The sequence below is a fragment of the Lutra lutra genome, chromosome 2 (genome assembly GCF_902655055.1).
Source record: "Lutra lutra chromosome 2, mLutLut1.2, whole genome shotgun sequence".
NCBI lineage: Eukaryota > Metazoa > Chordata > Mammalia > Carnivora > Mustelidae > Lutra > Lutra lutra.
The window spans coordinates 206,435,193-206,460,470 of NC_062279.1; the positions used below are offsets into that span (position 1 = coordinate 206,435,193).

General features: G+C 36.1%; 1 protein-coding gene across 4 annotated transcripts in view; it reads left to right on the forward strand.

Moving 5' to 3' along the window:
- The window catches only part of BMP2K (BMP2 inducible kinase), a 126,409-nt gene that overhangs the window by 53,000 nt on the left and 48,131 nt on the right, over positions 1-25,278 (forward strand). For 3 of the 4 annotated variants that reach the window (XM_047719636.1, XM_047719633.1, XM_047719634.1), the window contains exons 4-7: positions 10,077-10,219; positions 12,412-12,533; positions 14,691-14,772; positions 18,757-18,889. In XM_047719636.1, coding sequence (XP_047575592.1) covers positions 10,077-10,219; positions 12,412-12,533; positions 14,691-14,772; positions 18,757-18,889 — 480 coding nt within the window. The remainder of the gene's footprint in view (positions 1-10,076; positions 10,220-12,411; positions 12,534-14,690; positions 14,773-18,756; positions 18,890-25,278) is intronic. The other variant, XM_047719637.1, reaches the window with a different exon arrangement.

Here is a 25,278-nt window from a genome sequence, read left to right on the forward strand (position 1 = left end):
CGTATTTACCCTTATTTTTGTATATATATAAATTTTTCCTTCCTTAAAATTTCCCTCTTTAAAATTTAAAATTAAATTTTAAAATTTACCCTCATTTTTGTATGTATATAAATTTTTCCCTTAAAATTTTGGGAGGCAGTTTCTTCTAACAGACCAAAATACACCCAATATTAAGTGTGTGGCTCTGTTCTATTCACCTGATCATATGTACGTGTGTGTGTGTGTGTGTGTGTGTGTGTGTATTTTTTTTTCCTTTCTTTTCCCTCTGGTTTCAGGTCTCTTCCGATTTTAGTGTATATTTTTCTGGGGTTGTTGTTATTACCCTTTTAGCATTTTGTTCTCTCATTCATCTATTCCTTCTCTGGACAAAGTGACAAAGTGGAAAAACTCATCTCAGAAAAAAGAACAAGAGGCAGTACCAATTGCTAGGGACCTAATCAGTACAGACATTAGTAAAATGTCAGAACTAGAGCTCAGGATGACAGTTATAAAGATACTAGCTGGGCTTGAAAAAAGCATAGAAGATATTAAAGAATCCCTTTCTGGAGAAATAAAAGAACTAAAATCTAACCAAGTTGAAATCAAAAAAGGTATTAATGAGGTGCAATCAAAAATGGAGACTCTAGCTGCTAGGATAAATGAGACAGAAGAGAGAATTAGTGATATAGAAGAACAAATGATGGAGAATAGGGAAACTAAGAAAAAGAGATAAGTAACTACTGGATCATGAGGGGAGAATTTGAGAGATGAGAGATAAGAGACAGCATAAGACGAAATAATATTAGAATAATTGGGGTCCCAAAAGACGAAGAAAGAGAGGGGAAGAAGGTATATTGGAGCAAATTATAGCAGAGAACTTCCCTAATTAGGGGAAGGAAGCAGGTGTCAAAATCCAGGAGGCACGGAGAAACCCCCTCAAAATCAATAAAAAGATTTCAACACCCCGACATCTAATAGTAAAACTTAAAAGTCTCAGAGACAAAGAAAAATCCTGAAAGCAGCTCGGGACGAGGTCGGTAACGTACAATAGTAGAAATATTAGATTGGCAGCAAACCTATCCACAGAGACTTGGCAGGCCAGAAAGGACTGGCGTAATATATTCAGAGGACAAAACAAGAAAAATATGCAGCCAAGAATACTATATCCAGCTAGGCTATTACCAGGACAAACAAAAACTAAAAGAATTTGCAAACTCCAAAAGCAGCCATACAATAAATATTGAAAGGGGCTCCCCAAGCAAAGAGAAAGCCTAAAAGTAACATAGATCAGAAAGGAATGGAGACAGTGTGCAGTGACAGTCACCTTACAAGCAATACAATGGCACTAAATTCGTATCTTTCAACAGTACCCTGAATGTAAATGGGCTAAACGTCCCAATCAAAAGACACAGGGTATCAGAATGGATAAAAAAATAAGACCCATCAATATGCTGTCTGCAAGAGATTCATTTTAGACCCAAAGACAACTCCAGATTTAAAGTGAGGGGGTGGGGTAGAAGACAATTTGCCATGCTAACAAACATCAAAAGAAAGCTGGGGTGGCAATCCTTTTATCAGATAAATTAGATTTTAAGCCAAAGCTATAATAAGAGATGAGGAAGGACATAATATCATACTCAAAGTGTCTGTCCAACAAGAAGATTTAACAGTTTTAAATATCTATGCCCCTAACATGGAAGCAGCCAGTTATATAAACCTATTAATAACAAAATCAAAGAAACATATCTACAATAATACAATAATAGCAGGGGACGTTAACACCCCCCCCCCCCATTGAAATGAACAGGTCTTCTAAGTTAAAGATCAACAAGGAAATAAAGGCTTTAAATGACACACTGGACCAGATGGACATCACAGATATATTCAGAACATTCCATTCCAAAGCAACAGAATACACATTCTTCTCTAGTGCCTATGGAACATTCTCCAGAATAGATCACATCCTGGGTCACAAATCAGATGTCAGCTGGTACCAAAAGATTGGGGTCCTTCCTTACGTATTTTCATACCACAGTGCTTTGAAACTAGAACTCAATCCCAAGAGGAAAGCTGGAAAGAACTCAAATACATGGAAGCTGAAGAGCATCCTATTAAAGAATGAATGGATCAACCAGGAAATTAAAGAAGAAATTAAAAAAATCAATGGAACTAGGAGCTTGTTCTTTGAAAGAATTAATAAGATTGGTAAACCCCTGGCCAGACTTAACACAAAGAAAAGAGAAAGTACCTAAATTAATAAAATCATGAATGAAAGAGGAGAGAGATCACAACCTTACACCAAAGAAATACAATTATAAGAACATATTGTGAGCAAATTAGACAATCTGGAAGAAATGGATACATACCTAGAGACATATAAACTACTATAACTGAACCAGGAAGAAATAGAAAACCTGAACAAAGCCATAACCAGTAAGGAAATTAAAGAGTTATCAAGAATCTCCCAACACACAAGAGCCCAGGACCAGATGGCTTCCCAGGGATATTCTACCAGATGTTTAAAGAAGAATTAATACCTGTTTTCCTGAAACTGTTTTCAAAAAATAGAAATGGATGGAAAACTTCCAAATTAATTTTATGAGGCCAGCATTACTTTGATCCCAAAACCAGACAAAGACCTCATCAAAAAGGAGAATTAACCAGTATCCCTGATGAACATGGATGCATGTGCTCGCTTCGGCAGCACATATACTAAAATTGGAATGAACATGGATGCAAAAATTCTCACCAAAATACTAGCCAGTAGGATCCAACAATACATTAAAAGGATTATTTACCACGACCAAGTGGGATTTTTCCTAGGCTGCAAGGTTGGTTCAACATCTGCACATGAATCAGTGTGATACAATACATTAATAAAACAAGAACCCTTTAATACTCTCAATAAATGAGAAAGTACAACATTCTTTCTTCATCAAAGCTCTTCAAAGTGTGGAGATAGAGGGTACATACCTCACTATCATCAAAGCCATCTATGAAAACCCATAGCAAATATCATTCTCAATGGGGAAAAACTGAGAACCTTTCGCCTAAGGTCAGGAACGCGGCAGGGATGTCCACTATCACCACTGCTATTCAGCATAGTACTAGAAGTCCTAGCTTCAGCAATCAGGCAACAAAAAGAAATAAAAGGCATCCAAATCGGCAAAGAAGAAGTCAAACTTTCACTCTTTGCAGATGATATGATACTTTATGTGGAAAACCCAAAAGACTCTAGTCCAAATCTGCTAGAACTTGTACAGGAATTCAGTACAGTGTCAGATTATAAAAATCAATGCACAGAAATCAGTTGCACTTCTATACACCAACAAGACAGAAGGAAGAGAAATTAAGGAGTCGATCCCATTTACCATTGTACCCCAAACCATAAGACACCTAGGAATAAATCTAACCAAGGAGGCGAAGAATCTGTACTCAGAAAACTATAAAGTACTCATGAAAGAAATTGAGGAAGACACAAAGAAATGGAAAAACCTTCCATGCTCATGGATTGGAAGAAAAAATATTGTGACAATGTCTATGCTACCTAAGCAATCTATACATTTAATGTAGTCCCTATCAAAATACCATCAATTCTTTTTCAAAGAAATGGAACAAATAAATCCTAAAATTTATATGGAACCAGAAAAGACCCCAAATAGCCAGAGGAAGGTCAAAAAAGAAAACCAAAGTTGGCGGCATTTCAGTTCAGACTTCAAGCTCTATTACAAAGCTGTAATCATTAAAACAGCATTGTACTGGCACAAAAACAGACACATAGATCAATGGAACAGAATAGAGAGCCCAGAAATGGACCGTCAACTCTATGGTTAACTAATCTTTGACAAAGCAGGAAAGAATGTCTAATGGAAAAAAAGACAGTCTTTTCAACAAATGGTGTTGGGAAAATTGGACAGCCACATGCAGAAGAATGAAACTGGAACATTTCCTTATACCACACACAAAAATAGACTCAAAATGGATGAGAGACCTCAGTGTGAGTCGGGAATCCATCAAAAGCCTTGAGGAGAACACAGGCAGCAACCTCTTTGACCGCAGCCATAGCAACTTCTTCCTAGAATCATTGCCAAAGGCAGGGGAAGCTAGGGCAAAAATGAGCTATTGGGACTTCATCAAGATCAAAAGCTTTGGCACAGCAAAGGAAACAGTCAACAAAACCAAAAAACCTGAAAGAATGGAAGAAGATATTCACAAATGACATATCAGATGAAGGGCTAATATCCAGAATCTGTATTGAATTTATTAAACTCAGGAGCCAGAGAATAGGTAATCCAATTAAGAAATAGGCAGAAGACATGAACATTTTTCCAAAGACATCCAAATGGTCAGCAGACACATGGAAAAGTGCTCAACATCACTCAGCATCAGGGAAATACAAATCAAAATCACAGTGAGGTACCATCTCACGTCAGTTAGAATGGCTAAAATTAACAAGTTAGGAAAGGACAGGTCTTGGTGAGGATGCGGAAAAAGGGAAACCCTCCTACACTTTTGGTGGGAATGCAAGCTGGTGCAGCCACTGTGGAAAGCAGTATGGAGGTTCCTCAAAAAGTTGAAAATAGAGCTACCCTATGACCCAGCAATTGCACTACTGGGTATTTACCCTAAAGATACAAATGTGGTGATCCGAAGGGGCACGTGCATCCAGGTGTTTATAGCAGCAATGTCCATAATAACTAAACTATGGAAAGAGCCTAGATGTCCATCAGCGGATGAATGGATAAAGAAGATGTGTGTGTGTATATATATATATATATATATATATATATATATATATATATATAGGACTACTATGCAGTCATCAAAAAACTGAAATCTTACCATTTACAATGATGTGGATGAAGTAGAGACAATTATACTAAGTGAGTTAGTATAGACTTATTAGTCAATCAGAGAAAGACAATTATATGATCTCACTGATACGAGGAATTTGAGAAATAGGTCAGAGGATCATAGAGGAAGGGAGGGAAGAATGAAAAAAGATGAAACCAGAGAGGGAGACAAATCATAAGAGACTCCTAATTTCAGGAAACAAATTTAGGGTTGCTGGAGGGGAGGTGTGTGATTGGGTGTCTGGGTTACAGACATTGAGGAGGGTATATGCTACGGTGAGTGCTGTGAATTGTAGTATGAGTATTATGAGTACTATGTGTATTGTGTTAGACTGATGAATCACAGACCTGTATTCCTGAAAGAAATACTACATTATATGTTAATAAAGAAAAAAAAAAGAAGATAATTGAATCTGGCATAATCGTAACCTTGGATGAGTTTAATTAGTAGTCATCCAGAAGACACTTTAAAAGGGAAACCAAATGAATTTCAGTTTTTTGGGGACACATTTTATTTTTTAATTTTTATTTTTAAATATTTATCTATTTGAGAGAGAGAGAGTCATGAGGAGATCATGACCCTGAGATTGTGCCCTGAGCCAAAATCAGGAGTTGGATGCTTAACTGAATGAGCCACCCAGGTGCTCCTGGGGACAAATTTTAAAGTAGGAGTATGACCTGAGCTGTATTTTGAGGAAGACACGCTTTTGAGTTGTAAAAAATTAAATTCTTAAAATCTGGTTTGAATTAGCAAGCTGATTCACATAAAATTTTTATTTTTATCAAAGTGTAATTCAGATATATGTTTTAAAAAGTCAAAGGGTTTTGTTAAGTTGTGTCTAAAGCATTATCCTCTTGCCTCATCCCTCTCCTCAGAGGCATTCACTTTAAAAATCTTTGAGATATTTCTCCTCATATTTACTTACAGATTTTTCCACTTAATTATGTAGAGGAGAATCTGTAGTTTTAATGAGATCCTTGGGGTATGAAAAAGAGGGAACTTAGAAAATTAGGGTAAGTATGTGATTCTGGGCATGAGAACCCTCTTGAATTAGTTTGCTAGTGCTCTTTCTGATTTTATGTTTTAGAAAGTATCTCCAAGTAAAGATGAGGATTTTACTGTTAGAATTTGTTTTTAGATTAAATTAATAATTGGTGTTTAAATTATTTTGTCACTTAACTGTGATATGTAATAGTCTATAATTACATTTTCTTTTTTGTACTTTAAAATTCTTTTCTTGGAGTTAATAATTACTCGATTTTTCATTTGCCTAATTTCCTTCTCAATATATAAGTATTTTAGCCTCACATTCCCCAAAGGAATTATAAATCTTTATACACAGTATGCTTAAACATTTAAATACTTGTGTCAATTTTAGTTTTTCTTCCGTAGAAATATCCTTTCGAGAGACTTCAGTTCTGCTTAATTTTGAACAGCATTTAGCTGTCATTCTCGGAATTCCCTTTGTCTTCCTATTTTGGGCTCCCTACTGCTCATGCCTCTCTCCTTGTTTTTAACTACCTCCTTGGAATAGAGTACGTTTTCATTAGCTTTTTGATAATGGGTTATGGAGGGAAACATTTTTGAAACCTTGCATATATAGAAATATTTTTATTCTGCTTCTATATTTAATTGTTAATTTGGCTGATGAAAGTGTTCTAGGTTGGAAATAATTTTGTTCTAGAATTCTGAAGGCGCTATTCCATTTTTTTCCCTAGTATTTGCTGCTATTGAGAAATCTGATGCATTATGATTCTTCAGTCTTTTTTTCCATGGACAGTTAGGATCTTTCCTTTATCTCCAGCATTCTAAAATCTCAGATACATTGCCTTGGTTATGGGTCAATTTTGCTGTCTTTATTTCTTGGCAGTTTTCCCCCTCTCCTTCATATTCTTTGTTCCTCTCTTTTTCTTCTCTTTTTATAAATTCTACTTGTGTTGGGAGCATTCCTTAAATATATCTTTCAGCTCCTCTATAGAATTTGGTGCTCTGTTATTTTTAATTTCCAGGAACTCTTCCTCTTCTCTCAACATTGTTCTTTGTTAAAATGCACCTTGCTCTTGTTTTAGGTGTAAAACTTTTGTTGTCTGTAGTTATTAATTAGAGTTTTTAAAAAGTTTTCTTCTGTTCCTTGTGTTTTTGTTTTTCTGATTTTTTTTCTGTTTGTTATTACACCTTCTTTTCCATGTTAGAAGTTTTCTTCATATGTTTTACCAGCTAAGCTTACTGCATGTGCTGTAGATCAGAATGTACCCTCTGAGTGGGCAATTACATCCTAGAGAAGGGATCCAGAGGCTCTGAATAGAGCATGCTCAGTTCCTTTTTCTCAAATGAATCAATTAGATAAGTTACTTTTTTTTTTTCCAAGGGGGAGGAGTGAGTTGGAGGGGTAGAGAATGGGAGAATAATTACCCTACCCTTACTTCTTCTATAGAAGCTAATTATATTGCATAAAATTGTTTAAGAATGAAGGTACTTTTGGAAGGCAGTCAGTGTTACCAATATAGATCAGGTACATTGATTTTGATTAGGTAGGGATAAAACTGTTTAGGATGTAGAAGAATGTGTTATGTAGCTGATATGCCCCATCATGGTTTCAGGTATGAAATGTTTGCAGTCATCTTTTGTAATCAATGTTGGATCTTTGTCGGTTCGTGATTTGAGACTGCTTCATTTGCTAATACTCTGATGTATATAGGTTAAAGAGAGATTACATGCTTTAGACTTCAGACTTCCAGAATCAGAGTTGAATTTGAATATATTTCTACTTTGTATGAAAAGAACGTTTAGGTGTGTGGGTAGCTTAGTCAGTTAAGCGCCTGATTCTTGATTTCCACTTAGGATTTGGTCTCAGGGTCCTGAGTTCAAGCCCTTGTTGGACTCCTCACTGGGCGGTGGGTGTGGAGTCTACCTTAAAAGAGAGAATATGCGCGCACGCGCTTTTACTTCCAGGCGGTGTTTTACAGAAATTTCCATAGATAATATACCTATTGGCTCTTATTTAATAACAAAACATCCCAAACTCAGTAGCAAAAAGCAACAGTCATTTATTATTATTTGTGTAGCAGTGAGTCACCTGTTCTCGACTGAGCTTGGTGGGATGGTGCTGTTCATTTTGACTGGGCTCGTTCACGTGAGGGCGGTTTGCTGCTAGTAGAGTGACTCCGGTTCTTACGTTTCTCATCCATTTTCCTGGCATAGCAAGCTGTCCTGGGGATGTTTTTCTTATAGAGATAGTGGAAATACAAATACACCTTTTTAAAAAAAAATTATTTCTGAATCTGTTTTTTTTTTTTTTTTTTTTTTTTTTGGTTTCTCATCAGAATAATCTTAACTTTAATTTTCAGGATACTTTGATTTTGCATAATGAAATTTTATTTGTTTCTGCATTTGAGATGCAGCTCAAAGTTAGCTTTTTCCGGGAACTTGGGTTTTGTGGTTCAAGACCTCTGGATGGAAGTAAGAGGATTAACATTTAAAATTTATTCTACTCATTGCACTGGAGGTTTGGAAGAGGATCTCAACATGGAGTTCAAGGTTATGATTTCTTCAGCTATGAAATGATATTTCAAGAATGTGAAAGAGCACCAGTAAAATACTTTCCATCCTGTGTAACTTTTGGTTAAAACAAGTTCGTGTCTAACACGCAGAAGCGCGGAGGGGTTGCCGCCGGGTCAGGCGCCTCGGTCTTGAGATGCGCTGAATAAACCGCAGCGGACATACCTGACTGTCCTGAAAATTGGGGACTGATAGGTGGAACTTGGTATTTTTTCTGCTTTAAAATTTTAAAAAGAAACCCATGTGTTTCAGAAAATATAGTAGCACGCTCTTTAGACAGTGATAATAGAAGGAACAGGAGTGTGTGCACCTTCCTGCAGATTACAAAGTAGTAATTCATTTGTCCAATCTTGTTAAAGGAAAGTTTCAAGTTAACTAAGTTTGCCTGTTTAAATTCTCAGACTTAGTTTTACTAGAATGCTTTCTGAATGAATTACATTCTTACTTGTGTTCTTAAATGATGGTGAGCTTTTCCTTAATAACTTAGAATTGTCATTAGACTGTTGATTATTTTGGTAAGTGTAGTATATAATCATCCTCTCAGGGCTTGTTAGTATGACTGTTGAGTTTAGTTAAGTGAGTCTGCCCATTGTCTTTTACCAGAATTAGAGCATAAGCCTCTTAACCCGTCTCTCCACTTTTACTCTTGTGATTCCTCCATAATCAAGGAGATCCTTTAAAAAGGTAGAACAGGGGGCACCTGGGTGGCTTCAGTGGGTTAAAGCCTCTGCCTTCGGCTCAGGTCATGATCCCAGAGTCCTGGGATCGAGACCCGCATCAGGCTCTCTGCTCAGCGGTGAGCCTGCTTCTCCCCTCTTCTCTGCCTGCCTCTCTGCCTACTTGTGATCTCTGTCTGTCAAATAAATAAAATCTTAAAAAAAAAAAAAAAGGTGGAACAGGAGGTTTCCCTGGTTGTCAACATAAAATCCAAAATATGGCTGATGGATAGCTGTCTTGTCAGTTTCGTGTCACTTTACCTCTTCTTAGCTTCGTAGACCATACCTACGTTGGCTTCAAGTTATTCAAGATTATTAAGCTCTTGTCCATACTGGAGGCATTTGTACATGTTGCTTATTGTTGCTAGCATGCTTTTCCTTCCAGATCTCGGCCTGGTTGGTTCCTAATCATCCTACAGTCTCAACATAAGTATTACTTCCTCAGACATACCTCATCTGATGCCCTCTCCTCCCCATCCTCCTTCACCAATTTGAATTTAGGTTCCTCTCATGTTATCTTTATTTTATATAATTATATGTATTTATTTGTATATGGTTTATTGTTTATCTGTGCCTTTAGATTATAAATTCCATAATAATATAAACCTCGTTTTTGCTCACCACTGTTTATCCAGTGGCTAGCACAGTGTTGAAGAAGTGTTCCTTCAGGTCCATGATGCCATCAATTATAAGGTATATCTTGATTTCAGAGATGTTAAAATCTTTAAAAATGACCAGTAGCATCTATTTTAAGATGTTTTCATTCCAGAGATGTAAAATATGAAAAAGTGCATGTCACTGAATCAATAGGATATGGTATAGAAAGGCTCTTACATGAGCATTATGAAAAAGCCAGTTCCCCATTACCTGAGACAATATAGGCATTTCTTAATTTCTTGATGGCAGTCTTTTTTTTTTTTTTTTTTTTTAACTAAAAGTATGTCTTCTCAAAATTTCTGTTTTGGTTAGCTGGGCAGGTAGTCAATCAGATGAATAAGAAGCTGCAGACAGGTTTTACGGAGGCGGAAGTGTTGCAGATACTCTGTGATACCTGCGAAGCTGTCGCAAGATTGCATCAGTGCAAGACTCCAATAATTCACCGGGATCTGAAGGTAGGAATTTTAGACTGTTACGGATGAATACATTTTAAACTCTAGCATTGCAATGTCTGGAACTATCTTCCTCTACACTAGGTTTTCTTACCAGCACTGAGAAGGGTCTCTCTGTCCCAGGCTGTATTTCCTGAGGCCATGTAAAGACGGTAGAATAGAAACTGTGCTTTCCATGACTCTGAGGGCTTCTAGTATGGCTGTCGAAGGGGATGTTGGGGTCCTCTGCTCTGCTTCTGTATTACATAGTGGGCTTTTAAAAGGTTTCCTGTGAACAGAAATGTGAACTTCCGTGATGCAGGTTGATGTCCTTCTACACTGTTCTCTCCCAGTTCAGCTCTCCTCCTATTTCCTGTAATCCGTATTAAGCATCAGGATGCTTTCCAGAGATTTTGGAGGCAAACTTGAATGGGTCTTTTTACTCATTTATTTATAATTTACTATATTTTTCTGTAATTTACTATAATTTGGTGGTGATTGTCTTTAAGGTCGTTTCATCTTGGCTTTTTCTGGGCTCTGATCTCTTGTATAGGGTACCCACTTGTTACGTTGGAAAAAATCCCCTAACGATTTAAATATTCCTGGTATCACATTTCTCAAAATATCATTGAATATATCATTTAAAACAATGGGTGTTTTCTTTGATGCCCACAAACACTAAGATTACAAAAATTTCTCTTCCCAAAATGCTGTATGCCCAGATATCCCATGGCTAAACTCTCACCCTGCTTCAAGTGTGCTCAGATTAACCCTCTCAGTGGGTTCTGTCTTACACTGTCTTATTTACAGTTACAGCCTAACATTCCTGCTCTCTGCCCTGCCCTTTATTATCACTTGTTACCTCGTAAGGTGCTGTATAACTTGCTTATGTATTGTGCTTGTTGTTTACTTTCTGTTCTCTTCCACAATGTAAACTCCCATGTGGGCAGGGATTTTTCTCTTTTGTAGTGATATATCCAAGTACTTAGAATGGTGCCTGGCACATAGCCAGGGTCTCAATAAATATTTAATGAAGGAATGAATCCCAGTTCTGACTGATTATACAAAATTTATGCAAGGTGATAATAAAATCCTCTTAATATACAAGAGAATAGAAGGTGTCATTTAAAATGCAGGTTGTTGGGGCGCCTGGGTGGCTCAGTGGGTTAAAGCCTCTGCTTTCGGCTCAGGTCATAATCCCAGGGTCCCGGGATCGAGCCTCCTTCGGCTCAGGTCATGATCTTGGGGTCCTGGGATCAAGCCCCACATCAGGCTGTCTGCTCCGCGGGGAGCCTGCTTCCCCCTCTCTCTCTGCCTGCCTTTCTGCCTACTTGTGATCTCTGTCTGTCAAATAAATAAATAAATTTTTTAAAAAAAATGTAGGTTGTTAACCATGAAAGTGTCATTTAGGGAAACCTATAGTAATAGGATACAAATTTAAGCCAAGATTGAAATGCGTGAGTGCAGACTTCTGTCCTTTAATTTAGTTAACCAGTGTAGTTCATTTCAGTACTTTTGAATATGTGGTGTTTGTATTTTCCTTAATAATTTGGCACGACTTTAACACGTAAGTCACGTGACTTTAACACGTAAAGTCAAAACTGTTTTTTAGTTGAGCATTTTAGATAAAAATGGAATTAGAGGGGCACCTGGATGGCTCAGTCATTAAGTGCCTGCCTTCGGCTTGGGTCGTGATCCCGGGTCATGGGATTGAGCCCCGCATCAGGCTCCCTGCTCAGTACAAGGCCTGCTCCTCCCTCTCCCACTCCCCCTGTTTGTGTTCCTTTTCTCGCTATCTTTCTCTCTGTCAAATAAATAAACAAAATCTTTTTAAAAAATGGAATTAGTAGTCAATCAGAATTTTAATGGTTTTTATGACTTGTCTATAGATAAGCTGAAGTGTCAGAAAAAGAAAAATGGACAGCTGCTAGTTCTTTTTCATAGAAGAGGTTTAAAGAGGATTTAAGGCTTCTTGGCCCCTGTAAAAATCATCCTGGGATGGGAAAAGTACTTCTCTGTTCTTAGTAAGAGGAACAGTAGACATAGTCAAGTTTATTTTTGGTCTGATTCATTTGTCCTTCCTCATAATTTTATTACCTCCTGTGTGGCTCTCTCTATATATGGCACAAACCTTTCAATGTTTATTTTGTAAAAACATGGTTGTAAAAATATAATTTCACTTTGAAAATACTACTAATTATTTATTTTTTCTGAAGGTAGAAAATATTTTGTTGAATGATAGTGGAAACTATGTACTTTGTGACTTTGGCAGTGCCACGAATAAATTTCTTAATCCGCAAAAAGATGGAGTTAATCTAGTAGAAGAAGAAATTAAAAAGTAAGTTTCTATCTTTATTGTGCTTTGTCTCATGAGAAGTTTAGTTAAGTCTGTGGACCAGTTCTGCTAATACAAATTTTTTAGGTGCTTGATTTATAGATATCTTTAAAATATTTCTGTGTCATAGACATTGACTAATTTATGTCTGCTCTAGCTCAGTAGAAAATATATTTTACCATGCATACAGGTTTTCATGTACATTGTAAATATATTGATCTAGAAGTTTGTTAAGCTGTAGTAATTTGTGGAATCATTAAAGGGAGTTTTAAGTGATTGTTGAGTTCAGTTAAGCATATTTTTACTAATACTGAGGATTTCTGCTTGTTAGGAAGACAATTATTTGAAAACTAAGTTTTTACTTCATATTAAAAATGAGGAAGATTGACTTCTTAATGTATTGAAAACTGTGTAGAAAACATGTTACTTTGTCATAGTGTATTAGAAAGCTCTCTGGTAGAAATATGTCATATCTGCTTTATGTTTTCTTAATTTTGTACTTTCTGTGGTTGCTAGAGTACCTGTAAGTACCTTTCCCTGACTTTTCTGTTTTCTAGTTTTAGACAATAGAATGGTTTGTAAATCTTAGATTACCTTAGTAAAATGATACAGAATGCCCAAAGATCTGTGAGAATAGGAATTTCTGTGTCGTTGTCTTTTCTAAGTTGTCTTTCTTCACTTCTTCACAAATTCTCAGTTGTTTAAGACTAAGTGCTATCATTTGAACTGCAGTGTACATTTTGAAATGACTCAAGGAGAGCTGATCTTACTGTGGCCCATTTGTACAACACCGTGGGTTTCTGGGCTGTGTATTGCTACTCAGGAAACTTAGCCTACGATGATTATATTAGTTCTGTAGAACTTAATTCCTTACATGTTTACTAACATGTAAATGTCCTGAGAACACAAGAATGATTACTGAATTGGTTTCTTGGGGATCTATATATATGTATCTGTTTACATAAATATATATATATATATATATATATATATATATATCTGTTTATGTATATAAATATCTATAAATATAAAAATTAAAGAATTACTGGGTTGTGATATATAATGCCTGCTTTAGGATCTCTGAGTTGCTGAAAGTTCCGTTTCTTGCTGTTGAGACGTCAGGTATAGTGGAATCCGGTAGTCGTGATGAACGCGGGCTCGTGAGGCTCTTGTGCTTCGTGGCTCTGCTGAGGAGTTAATGGTCTAACCATGTATTCAGCTGAAGGCATTTGTTCAGGGCCTCTAGTGCAGGGGACACTGTGGTTGTGCTGCAGTTTGGCAGTGAGCAGAAGCGCTGCCCTCACGCACTTTCTCTTCTGGTTTCTCCCGCTGCTCCTCTGTAGGGTCTCACCAGTCAGGGTGATTTTGAAAACATAAGATGATAGAATGTTGAACCTTAAGATATTTCATATAAAACAAAACATATCAACACTCAAAACTGATCTTAAATTACCCATGATACAGGAAGTCCTTCCATTATCTAATAATTTCTGCCGTGAAATTGAGTACTACTTCATTAAAATATTCTGTTCATAATGGATTTAGAATTTTTATATTGGTAACTATTTTTTCACAGTATCTTTTAATTCCAAGTAGCTTATGGTGACAGTTCTAGAAGTGTTCTTAATTAGTGTAGTTAGGATTATGACAACTAGGTTACTTTTAAAACAATAATGATAAAAATAAACCTAAAGGAGATTGACTACTATGTGCCAGGAATTATGTTAGAGCCATAAAAACAAACTCCTTAATAAACGTATAAATTAATTTTTTGAGAGGGTAGCAATATTGCTTTTAATAGACTAAAATATTCTGATAGGAATAATTTTAGAGGCATTTTATTTAAAATAAATTCAAGGAAAACTCTATTTTCAATCCATTGTCTTTAAGATTTTTTATTAAAGAAAATTTTTTATATAATTAGACATGCTGTTGCACTTGTTGAATAAAAATGTTTATGTAGATGCTTTGTATTGTTAAATCTTGATGGACTTTTATTGAGCTTTTTGAAAATATTATTATTTCGATATAATGTTATTGAAACTAAAAGTTTTTGTAGTATTTTATATAGAAACAATGTAGTATCTATCTTTTTCTTTCTTTTTTTCTTTTCTTTTTTTATTTTTATATCTCCACTCCATTTCACTTATTTACTGCCAGGTATACAACTCTGTCATACAGAGCCCCTGAAATGATCAACCTTTATGGAGGGAAACCCATCACCACCAAGGCTGATATCTGGGTAAGGCCAAGAAAGGTTAACATTTTCTCTAACCAAATTAAAAAAAAATCTGAGTTCAGTTGATTATTATCCCTTTGTCCCCCAAAAGGTATTTCATAATAAGTAGAAGAGAAGTGATAAATAGTAGAGCTGCTTATTCAGAAGAAGAAAACAAATGGAACATTTTATCTTCTTAATCATGAATTGGAAAGCTTAGGTATAAAAAAGTAAATAAAGGACTTCCATATAATGTAACATTTCTACCACAGTATTTTTTAGAATTTATATTATATAGAATGTTAATATTTTTTTGATTGAACATAGTTTTGGTTGATCATGGAATGGAACAGCTGGTCATAACTCTTAAGTAGCTTTTAGAAGTATTTTAGGATCTTTTTAATGGAAACTAACAGGAGTAAAACTTTTCTCTAATTAAAATCATACCATTGGCTAACTTCTACAAATTAGGATCTTATCATTTAACATATACAGTTGACCCTTGAACAACATGTGTTTGAACTGTGTGGGTCCACTTAATATGCAGGTTTTTAAAAATAAACATATTGGAAAACTTTTTGGAAGTGAAAAAACTTGCAGATGAACCACATAGCCTAGAAATACTGAAAAAGTTAAGAAAAAGTTACCTATTATTGTAAGAATACAGTATATAATACATATTACAATATGTGTGTTAATTAACTGTGTTATTGGTAAGACTTCTGGTCAATAGTAGGTTATTATTAGTTTCTGGAGGCGTCAAGTTAATGTGGATTTTCAACTGCATAGACGGTTGGTGCCTCTATACCCCATGTTGTTCAAGGGTTAACTGTGTATCTGGGTTGAGTTATTAAGATTGATCATGTTTCTGTATAATTGAACTTTATGTTAGAATGCCAACACTTCCTTAGAACTTGTTTCATAAGGAAATCTATTTTGGCTGTATTTGAAAAACTAGCAAGAAACTCTATTTTAAATGTAAATTCATTTAAATCAATAAATATTTAGTCATATCTACCTCTAGTAACTGTATTAGGGATGGAAGAAAAATATTCCTTTGGAAATAGTTCTAGAGTTTACAGGAAAAGCCATGTTTGTTTTATTTCTGAACGTATTTAGAAAGTAGTAAAGCCTAACATGTGAAACCAAATGAATATCTCCTTGGTCCTTTTCTCCTGACCTCCTCCTTACAGGGGTTTGCAAGGTGATAATAAGAGAGTGTCTTTGATATCTTTTCATCTGTTGTAATACATGCTTTTGCAGCAGTGATTCTTAAATCTTGTGGTAGTTGAATTTTTAACCATATGCCTAGTTGAATCAAACCTTGGGTAAGTTTGATTTAGTTAACTTGATAGCCGCTTGTAGATCACCAGCTTGTGTAATTCAAATTCAGTTTGCTTTTCTCAGCATTAATATTTGACTTATTAAATGGCTTATAGTATAATATACACAGCAAATCCAATCAGATCTTAAATTATAAAAAGGTATTAGAAGAGGTGGTTGTGGAAATCTTCTCTAGCCGAATTTTATGACGGCTGGTGAAATCCATGTCACCTAAGAGTATTTCAACAGCAGAGGAAACAACAGACATCAGAGCTTAACTACAGTTCAGAAATCATCAAGGCTTGATCGAAAAAAAGCAAGTAGTCTCTAAGCATGCGATATGTTACCCAGTATCTTAATAAAAAACGAGGGAAACCTTTCAGACTTCGTATGCGTGCCAGGCAGCATACTAAATTGTGATAAATTTAAGCTTCATACAATTTATAGATTTAGCATAGGGGTATTATTTCTGTAATGGATATCTGGGGATAGCTGTGGGGATACAGAGAGATTACCCAAAAATGAAAAAGAAGAAAAATAATAGAAAATAGAATCTATGTTTATATGCTAGATAGAAATAAAATTTTAATTTTCATGATGCTTTTTTTTTCTTGTCTTAGCTCAGGTGCAGCAGAAGTATGTTACAGCATTTTAGGTGTGAATATCCAGAAAAAATACTCAATTCATGCTGGTTAAGAATTACATTTCTGATTCTATTTCAGGGTAGTACCGATTCAGGGACTTATAATATTGAGGTTAAAGTATTCATTTAGCACTTTATATTTTGGGAAAAATGTTTTGTTTTTTTTTTTTTTTTGCTTGAAATTTTTCATTGTAGGTAATTTTCATCCTGAGAAGTAGAATGTTGATTTTATAAGTATTAGGAAATTCAGTGACAGATGCTTCATGTTATCTTTTAATAAGGAAAATTAAAGATGATGATACTTAGCTTCCAAAATCAGGTCATTTGTTTCCTCCTGTTTATTGAACAATTCTCATCATCAGAGGGATAAGGAGGAAAATGCATTTGGTTTGAAAAAATTAGGACACCTAGTTGTGTTCACACTGTGTGAAGCAGAGCATTTTATATTTTAGATTTATGTCTTTTAAGTATACTGTCATTGCTATCTAAAACTGTTGTTTGGGGACTCCTGCAACACTCTAACAGAAGACACATTACTAAAGGTTTGATTTATAAGATAAAACTGGCTAAGATGCAGAACTCTTATATTTGACTGTCATCTGGGCAGGAGAAAGCTGTCATTTAGTGTAGATATTACACCATTGGTAGAATTTTTTTTTAGTGCTACTAAGGAAGCCTACAGCTCAATTTGTTGTATAAATGCTGAAAATATCTTCCTTACAGAGAAAAGCATTATAAATATTTTTAAGCGACATGGGACTGGTTATTTCCATTCAGAATCTTTACCATTTCATTAATCATAGTAATGCTTTGAACTTACTAGAATTACTCTTATAGAACTGAAATTTCTAGAACTTTTAAACCTTTATTGTTAGAAGGCTATTTTGAAAATAATGTTTTGTAAATATTGTTGAACTTACAAAGGTGTTTCTGCATATTATGATTTTCATGGTGGTCATAAAACTTAGTGTATTTGTTAGTTGAGCGTGCTAAGTTGACGGGTGGAGAAAATCCAACAAAGGAGAGCTGATATAGTAAGGTCAAATTTCAGTATTCCTGATATAGTTGTATACTGCCTATTGGAGAATTTTATTACGGTCTTTTTAGAATTAGAAATATCTTTTACACTCTTAAAGGTTGAGGTGATATTTTTTATAACAACATAATGATTTCTTGAGCCAAAAATCCTTTTATTACTGCCCCCCCGCCTTTTTTTTTAAAACATGACTGCTTCTTAGGTTTGAGCTGTTAGCAGCTCAGTAGCTAGGAATTTCCTACGCTGCTTTCAGAATGCAGTTTGTGGTGTTTTCGGGTGTTTTGTCCTCATTGTCAGCAAGCAGATTTATTGGTGCTGTGCTGTCTAGGAAGCCATGCAAGTGAAGGAGATAGAGCCCTTCCTTTGTGAATTTTCTTATAGATTAGCCAAGTACAAATATGAAGAGTATGTTTAGAATAAAAATTTTGGGGTTATATGTGAAAGTAGAGATGTCATTTTTATGATATGAAATAATGACATGTTTAGTGAATAATCAGTAAAACTGTATTGATGGTTGTCTGATAAATTTAACTGTGCTGGCTAGCTCATATTTGGAACCTCAGGATTTTAAAACGTGTTTTACAGTGGTTTTTTTAAAAAAAGGTTGTTAGAAGAAGCCTTGTGATTACTTTGTTGGTTATATGCTAGTTTTGTGCTGAATATATTTTTTTCCTTGTGAAGGAAATAAAAATACAATTTTTTCCCCAAAGGGAGCCAGCTATTTCCAGTTTTAGTTATATCATTCATGATTTAGAATTCAATGATAGCTTTAATGCAGCCGACTAACCACAGATGTGATAGAAAAATACGAGAGTGATACAGTTAAATATCTTTTCAAAAATTAAGCACATAAATTGGTTTAAGCAGTAATTTGTGAAAAGAGTGATCCAGTATTAGAAACATTAGACTTTTGTCTTTTTAGTGACATTTAGATTTTGGTCTGGGATTGTGCTTTTGTGGTCAGTTACTTGAGCTCTGATGATATTCATACTTGTTTGTTTTGCAGGCGCTGGGGTGTTTACTGTATAAACTTTGTTTCTTCACTCTTCCTTTTGGTGAGAGTCAGGTTGCTATCTGTGATGGCAGCTTCACCATCCCAGACAATTCTCGCTACTCCCAGAATATACATTGCTTAATAAGTAAGTACTTGGAAATATTTATGAAAAAAATCATAAGATACTCTACTTAAGGGTGGGCTATTTACATCTCTTTACCTAAGCCTAGTCTTTTGATTTCGTGTATTATAGTTTTGTGAAACTATTGTAAAGAAAAACATGAAAAAATGTTTACAGGACTTTTATAGGAACGAAAGCAGCGTAATTACTGATTAGTGCATGGATATTTTTAAGCCCCCTAGATAAGCTTTGGTAGAGCATAGAGATTATGTAATTAAGGAAGCTGGAATTTCTGGAAAAACTTAGAGTAAAACATTTGATTACTCAGTCTTTGTTCTTTGAAATCTAAATATCCAGATCTGTTGCTCTTTTGTATCAAAGTGTTACGGGTCATAGACTGTAGTTTATTTGGCCAGCCTTTTAAATAGTTGTTCTTGACGGATTATAAAACGTTTATTGGAAAACAACCTAAGTGTAGTATCAAGGAGGGGTAGACCTATGGGCCCCTGACTCCAAAAGAATGCCTCCGTTTTCCTTCTAGCCTCCGTTAAGAGATTTTTCTTCCTTTTGGATGGTGTTATAATTTAATTTTTGATATTCATACATGGTAAAATTTCTTGAAAAGATGATTGAGGGTGGGGAGGATGGCTATCAGATATTAGAATTAAAATATTAGGAAGCTGCAGTATTTAAACAACACCTCTCAGCATTGTTTTAAAATGTTTCTAGCATGTCTCCTCTGTTTTTTGCATTTTAAACATCCTCTGTCATAGCCTCTAGCCACACAGATCAGTGCAATAGAAAAGAGGGCTAACCTAAATGTAGTTGATGTTTTGTATTATAAAGATGGCCATTCAGCTCAATGGGAAAAATTAGATGGAAGTACAAAAAATTATTAGGCATTTGTGGACAAAAAAACCAAGTTGAAAATCTACCTCAGACTTTATGCTAAAAATTCAAATAAATCAAAGACCTGAATATAAAAAATAAAGTTAAAGGTACTCGAAGAAAATAGGCTTGAATTTATTGATAACATTGGAGTGGGTAGTCTATAGGTATTAGACCTCAGAAACTAGGAAAGAAAAGATGAATCCATTGCATATAGGTTTAAACCATTAAAAGTAGCCCCCTCCAAAAAACCCCTATTAACCCCCACATAAAGTCAAATAATAAATTGGGAAAAGATATTTGTTACACATTTGAGAAATGGCTAACTTCTGTAATCTGTAAGGCTCATGTAAATCAAAAAGAAAAGGACAAACACTAGTAGAAAAGTGGTCAAGAGAAAATGGATGGTAAAACAATATCTAGACTTGCTTTGCAAGCTTATTTAAAGAATAACCTTTTGTTTATGTGGATTTGCTCAAACATGTTCGAAGTTGGAGAAGTATGTCAGTTGAACACAAACTTACATTGCTTCATGTGGATTTGTTTTCCTAGGCAAAGGGAACCAGAGTAACCGGGTAGGATAGGTGGTGGTATAATTTATAGGGGAAAGCAAGTAGCCCTAAGCTTTGCTTCTGTCCTGCCGGTGTGAAGACTCTTAGCTCTCACTGGAGAGCATTAAATATACCAGGGTTTGTACCTGGGATCTTCTTCACAGAGAGATCCACCTTTATTTCCTGTGGCTCCCTACTAACAGGTGCCCCCTGGATAGTACCCCTGCTGGCTGAGAGTTCCATTTTTATCTTTACTGGTTGAGCACTTCCCAGCCTTATTTTGATGTGTTTTTGTATCCTTGTGGCACCTTCCAGTCAAATTACCTTCCCAGGTGCCCGTTACGGTTTTTGTCAGTGCTCCGGTTGACAACGTTGTGTAGTTTTTCAGGGGTCTGACCCAGCTCTGTTTTTCCCATTATCCCTGTTATTTTTAGCCTACCATTTTACAGAATGTGGTTTTTTAAAAAAAGCAAATATACCTTTAGATTGTATCTGAATAAACGTAGACCTATAACCCCCTCTATTCAGTTGCTTTCCTCCTTCATTGTCCAGAAGTTTGGGCATTAAAAGCATGATAGAACTCTGATGGGAATGCTCCCAGAATAGATTGAGGGTTTTATTTCGGCTGTTGTGTGTTCTGGCTAATTGAAGTTTAACCTTTTATTGAGGTCCTTGTAATTCACTGTAACAGGGACTAAAGTTTTGTTGCTGAGTATAATGTTTTTATTACGATTGAACTGAGGGTTTTATTGGGGACCTTTCAGTGTCATAGAAACTCTGAATATTCTCAATGGGCAATGCTGTATGAGAGACTGGACAGTATATACCCTGATTAGTGATTTAATTTGCTTATAGTAATGAGACCTTATTTTCTTGAGTTAGGTTTTTTTTTTTTTTTTCTTCCTCTCTGTGTATGTGTGTAGGGGTGTTTGTGTGTAATGGGAAGGTGGAAAAGTTAAACACTTTTGATAATTTTAGGAACTGATTGGACTCTACCTAGTTTGTTGATGCTTAATTGTTTTTCATATGCTTCCTTTATTTTTCAATAAATGTGTAGCTTTTAGTTTTTATCAATGGTAATATAATTTTGACCATCTATTAATGTCTTTGAACTTATATCTGAGAGGCGAGCAAAACAGTCGAATAAAATAAAAGCATTCAAGTAAATGTTGGTGTTTTATTTCCTGTGAAAGGGTTTTTATGGATTTTACTTTTTAAATATTGCCTTCAGTAATAAAAGCTTAACAAAGTAGAGATTTTTTAAACAAGAACATACCTACAATGCAGTGTTTTTTAGAAAACACTTAGATTCTTTGCACTTTTATTCTTTATGTTTTTTCATATGTGACTTTGCCTGTTTCCTGTCATCCCACTTAGGTTTCTCTCTCTGCTTTAAAAAAATAAAAAATAAAAAAAATAAAAAGATTTTGTGTATTTATTTGACAGAGAGAGACAGTGAGAGACGGAACACAAGCCAGGGGAAGCTGGAGAGGGAGAAAACAGACCACTCCCCTCCCCCCCAACCCCGGGAAGGGAGCCTGATGTGGGGCTCCATCACAGGACCCTGGGGTCAGGACCTGAGCCAAACGCAGATGCTTAACAGCTGAGTCACCCAGGCGCCCCTCTCTCTGTTTTTATAATATATAATGAGTAATCTTCATTGCTTTCAAATAATTCTACATTCAGAAAATTGGGAATTGCCTAGTTGTTCTCATAGTTTTGAAGGTGAGATACTTTATTGGCAGTTAGTTATTCCTGCGGTATAGTCGCCTCCACACACTGCGTCAAGAACTAATGATGTCTGTGCTGGCCAATTGAACGTAATAAAATGAAAAAATATAAAGCATTGAAAACATTTATCTTTTTAGTATTAACACTTTTACTAATGCTGTTTGCATCTATTTTCTATGACTCAGGACTTTTGAAAATGGCTATGCCTGATGTTTGTTAAAATTATATCGCTTGTGATTACATAAGAATTTGCAAATATTTTCAATTATCACCAATTTTGTTAAGGGTAATTATTATTACCTATTGTCCATAAATCTCAGTTTAACTATTTTTTTTTAAAAGATTTTATTTATTTATTTGACAGAGATCACAAGTAGGCAGAGAGGCAGGAAGAGAGAGAGAGGGGAAAGCAGGCTCCCTGCTGAGCAGAGAGCCCAATGTGGGGCTCCATCCCAGGACCTGGGATCATGATCTGAGCAGAAGGCAGGGGCTTTAACCCACTGAGCCACCCAGGTGTCCCAATAAATCTCAGTTTAACTATTAATTTCATTATGTTTTCCTGCTTCTTAAAAGTCGCAGAACCAATTGTTCAGAATTTTTCTTCTGAGCTTCTGTTAGCTTTTCCAGTAGACAAATAATGGAGGTGAATTGAGGAATGAGGAGAGAAGGATTTTCATGATGGATCCAAGAGTTGAAGAGAACTTACAGAGTGTTTAGAGGAGAATGAGAAGCTTAACTAATGGGATTACTGAATATTATGATGAATGAACAGAGGGCTGGCTGCCTTACCTTCCTTTTAGCGTCTGGGTTGTAAGGTGGTTAAGGTAGTATGTTGTAGAGGTTAAGAACAAAACCTTGAGCCGGAGGGCCTGGGCTCACATCTGCTCTGCCACTTACTTGGTACAGAACATTGGGCACCTCCATTTTTCCTAATCACGTTTTTAAACTGACCATATTCAAAGTACCTGCCTCTTAAAGGTTATTGTGAGAATTAAATGAATTATGAAAAATACTTCTTAGCATGTGTATGTGTTCAGTAAGAGATGGCCTTTAATACTACCATCGTGACTACTATAATAACCACCATTACTGCTGATATCATTGTTATAATTCTTCCTAGTTAACTGAGGTTTTGATTTTCTGGGTCAGGGGCAGGGCATTTACTTTCAGAAACTCATTAGAATGTATTTCCTCAGAGATATCTTTGGATGCCATAAGCAGAGCTTGGCCTTACAGATTAACGGTGGCTGTGCCAAAGGCTTACTGTAAGTTAGATGCTCAAGAACACACTGTTAAATGTAACTACTAAGTTTTTCCTCACTGCTTGCTTTGTGCAGTGTTTTATACAAACAGCAGGAAGAGCTTTGTTTTTCTTTCTTTTGGGTCTATTCAGTTGCTTTGTGGTTCTGTATCTTTGCGTTTTGCAACTCATCTATTGGGCTTAACCTTTTCTTGAAATATAGTTGACATGCAATATTATATTAGTTCCAGACGTATAATGTAATGACTGGATGCACGTATATATGGTGAAATGATCCCCACAATACATCTAGGTAACATATATCACCTCACATAGTTTACCCCCACTCCCCGGGACGAGAACCTTTACGACTCTCATTAGCAACTTTCAAATACACAATACCGTATTATTAACTACAGTCACTGTGCTGGGTACAGTACGTCCCAGAACTTAACTTATTTTGTAACTGGAAGGTACTGTTTAACGACCTTTACCCTTCACCCGTTTTGCCCACCCTCCCCTTTCCTCACCTCTGGCAACCACCGGTCTCTTCTCTGTATTTATGAGTTCATTTCTCTCTTCCTTCCTCCCTCCCTTCCTTCCTCCCTCCACATATAAGTGAGATCATACAGTATTTGTCTTTCTTTGTCTTACTTCACTTAGCATAATGCCCTCAGGTCCATCCATGACAAGATTTTCTTTCTTTTTAATAGTCAAATAATATAAGAGAGTGCGAGTGAATGTGTGGTGTGTGTGTGTGTTTTACATTTTCTTTATTCACCCATCAGTGGACACTTAGGTTGCTTCTATTGTAAATAATGCATAGGGGTGCAGATACTTTTTTTTTTTTAGGATTTTATTTATTTATTAGAGAAAGAATAAGAACATGAGTGTGGGGGATGGACAAAGAGAGAGGGAGAAGCAGACTCCCCACTGAGCAGGGAGCCCGATTCAGGGCACCCTGGGATCATGACCTGAGCTGAAGGCAGACACTTAATCCACTGAGCCACGTGGACACCCCGTGCAGATACCTTTTTGAGCTGTTTTTGTTTTCTTTGGGTAAATACCCGGAAGTGGACTCGCTGGGTGATAGGGTAGTTCCACTTGTAATGTTTCCGAGAGCCTCCGTACTGTTTTCCAGAGTGGCTGTTCCAGTTGGCATGCTCACTCCCCCTGCCCAGACGATTCCTTTTCTCCATATCCCCACTAAGACTTGTTATTTCTTATCATTTTAATAGTAAATAAATTTATTTTAATACCTATTTTCTGTGGGAAACCAGGAACTCGCTTGCTTGTTTTAATACATCTAAAATTTATTATGGAAGCAAGAAATACACAAATAGAGGCAGAACAGTTCAGTGAATTGTGTGCCTGTTCCCCAGCTTCAGTGATGACTAACTCATGGTCAGTCTTTTCGTCTATAGCCTCACCCACTCTTTTTTATATTATTTTTGAAAATAATCTCGGACATTTTGCTGTACATTTGGAAAGAAATCAGAGACTAAGGGAGGAGTTCCTTGGAGGTTTCCAGTCATTGCTGCTGGGTTGCCTCTTGGGCAGGTGTAGAGAGGGCTCTGACCATGACGTCTGGGGGGCTAGCAGGACTCCCCCAGATACACTAACCGGGCATATTGGTAGTGCCATTTTAGTGTTTGGGTTATTTATGATTGAACACGGTCATTACTGGCTATTAAATTTGGTTTCATTCCAGCAGTCCGTAGAATGAGTTAAGTAGGATCCATATACTTAACATGCAAGTTTCTAATACAGATGGTTCTGCTTATGATTTTTCAACTTTGCAATGATGCGAAAGCTGTACACATGCAGTTGAAACCATACTTTGAGTCTTGAATTTTCATCTTTTCTCGGCTAGCGGCATGCAGTGCACACTCTCTCGTGATGCTGGGTGGCCGCGCTGCGCTGCAGCTCCAAGTCACCACCTGATCTCACCAGTGAACGATGATGCTTTCAAGCATTCTGTGCCCATGCGGCCACTTTGTTTT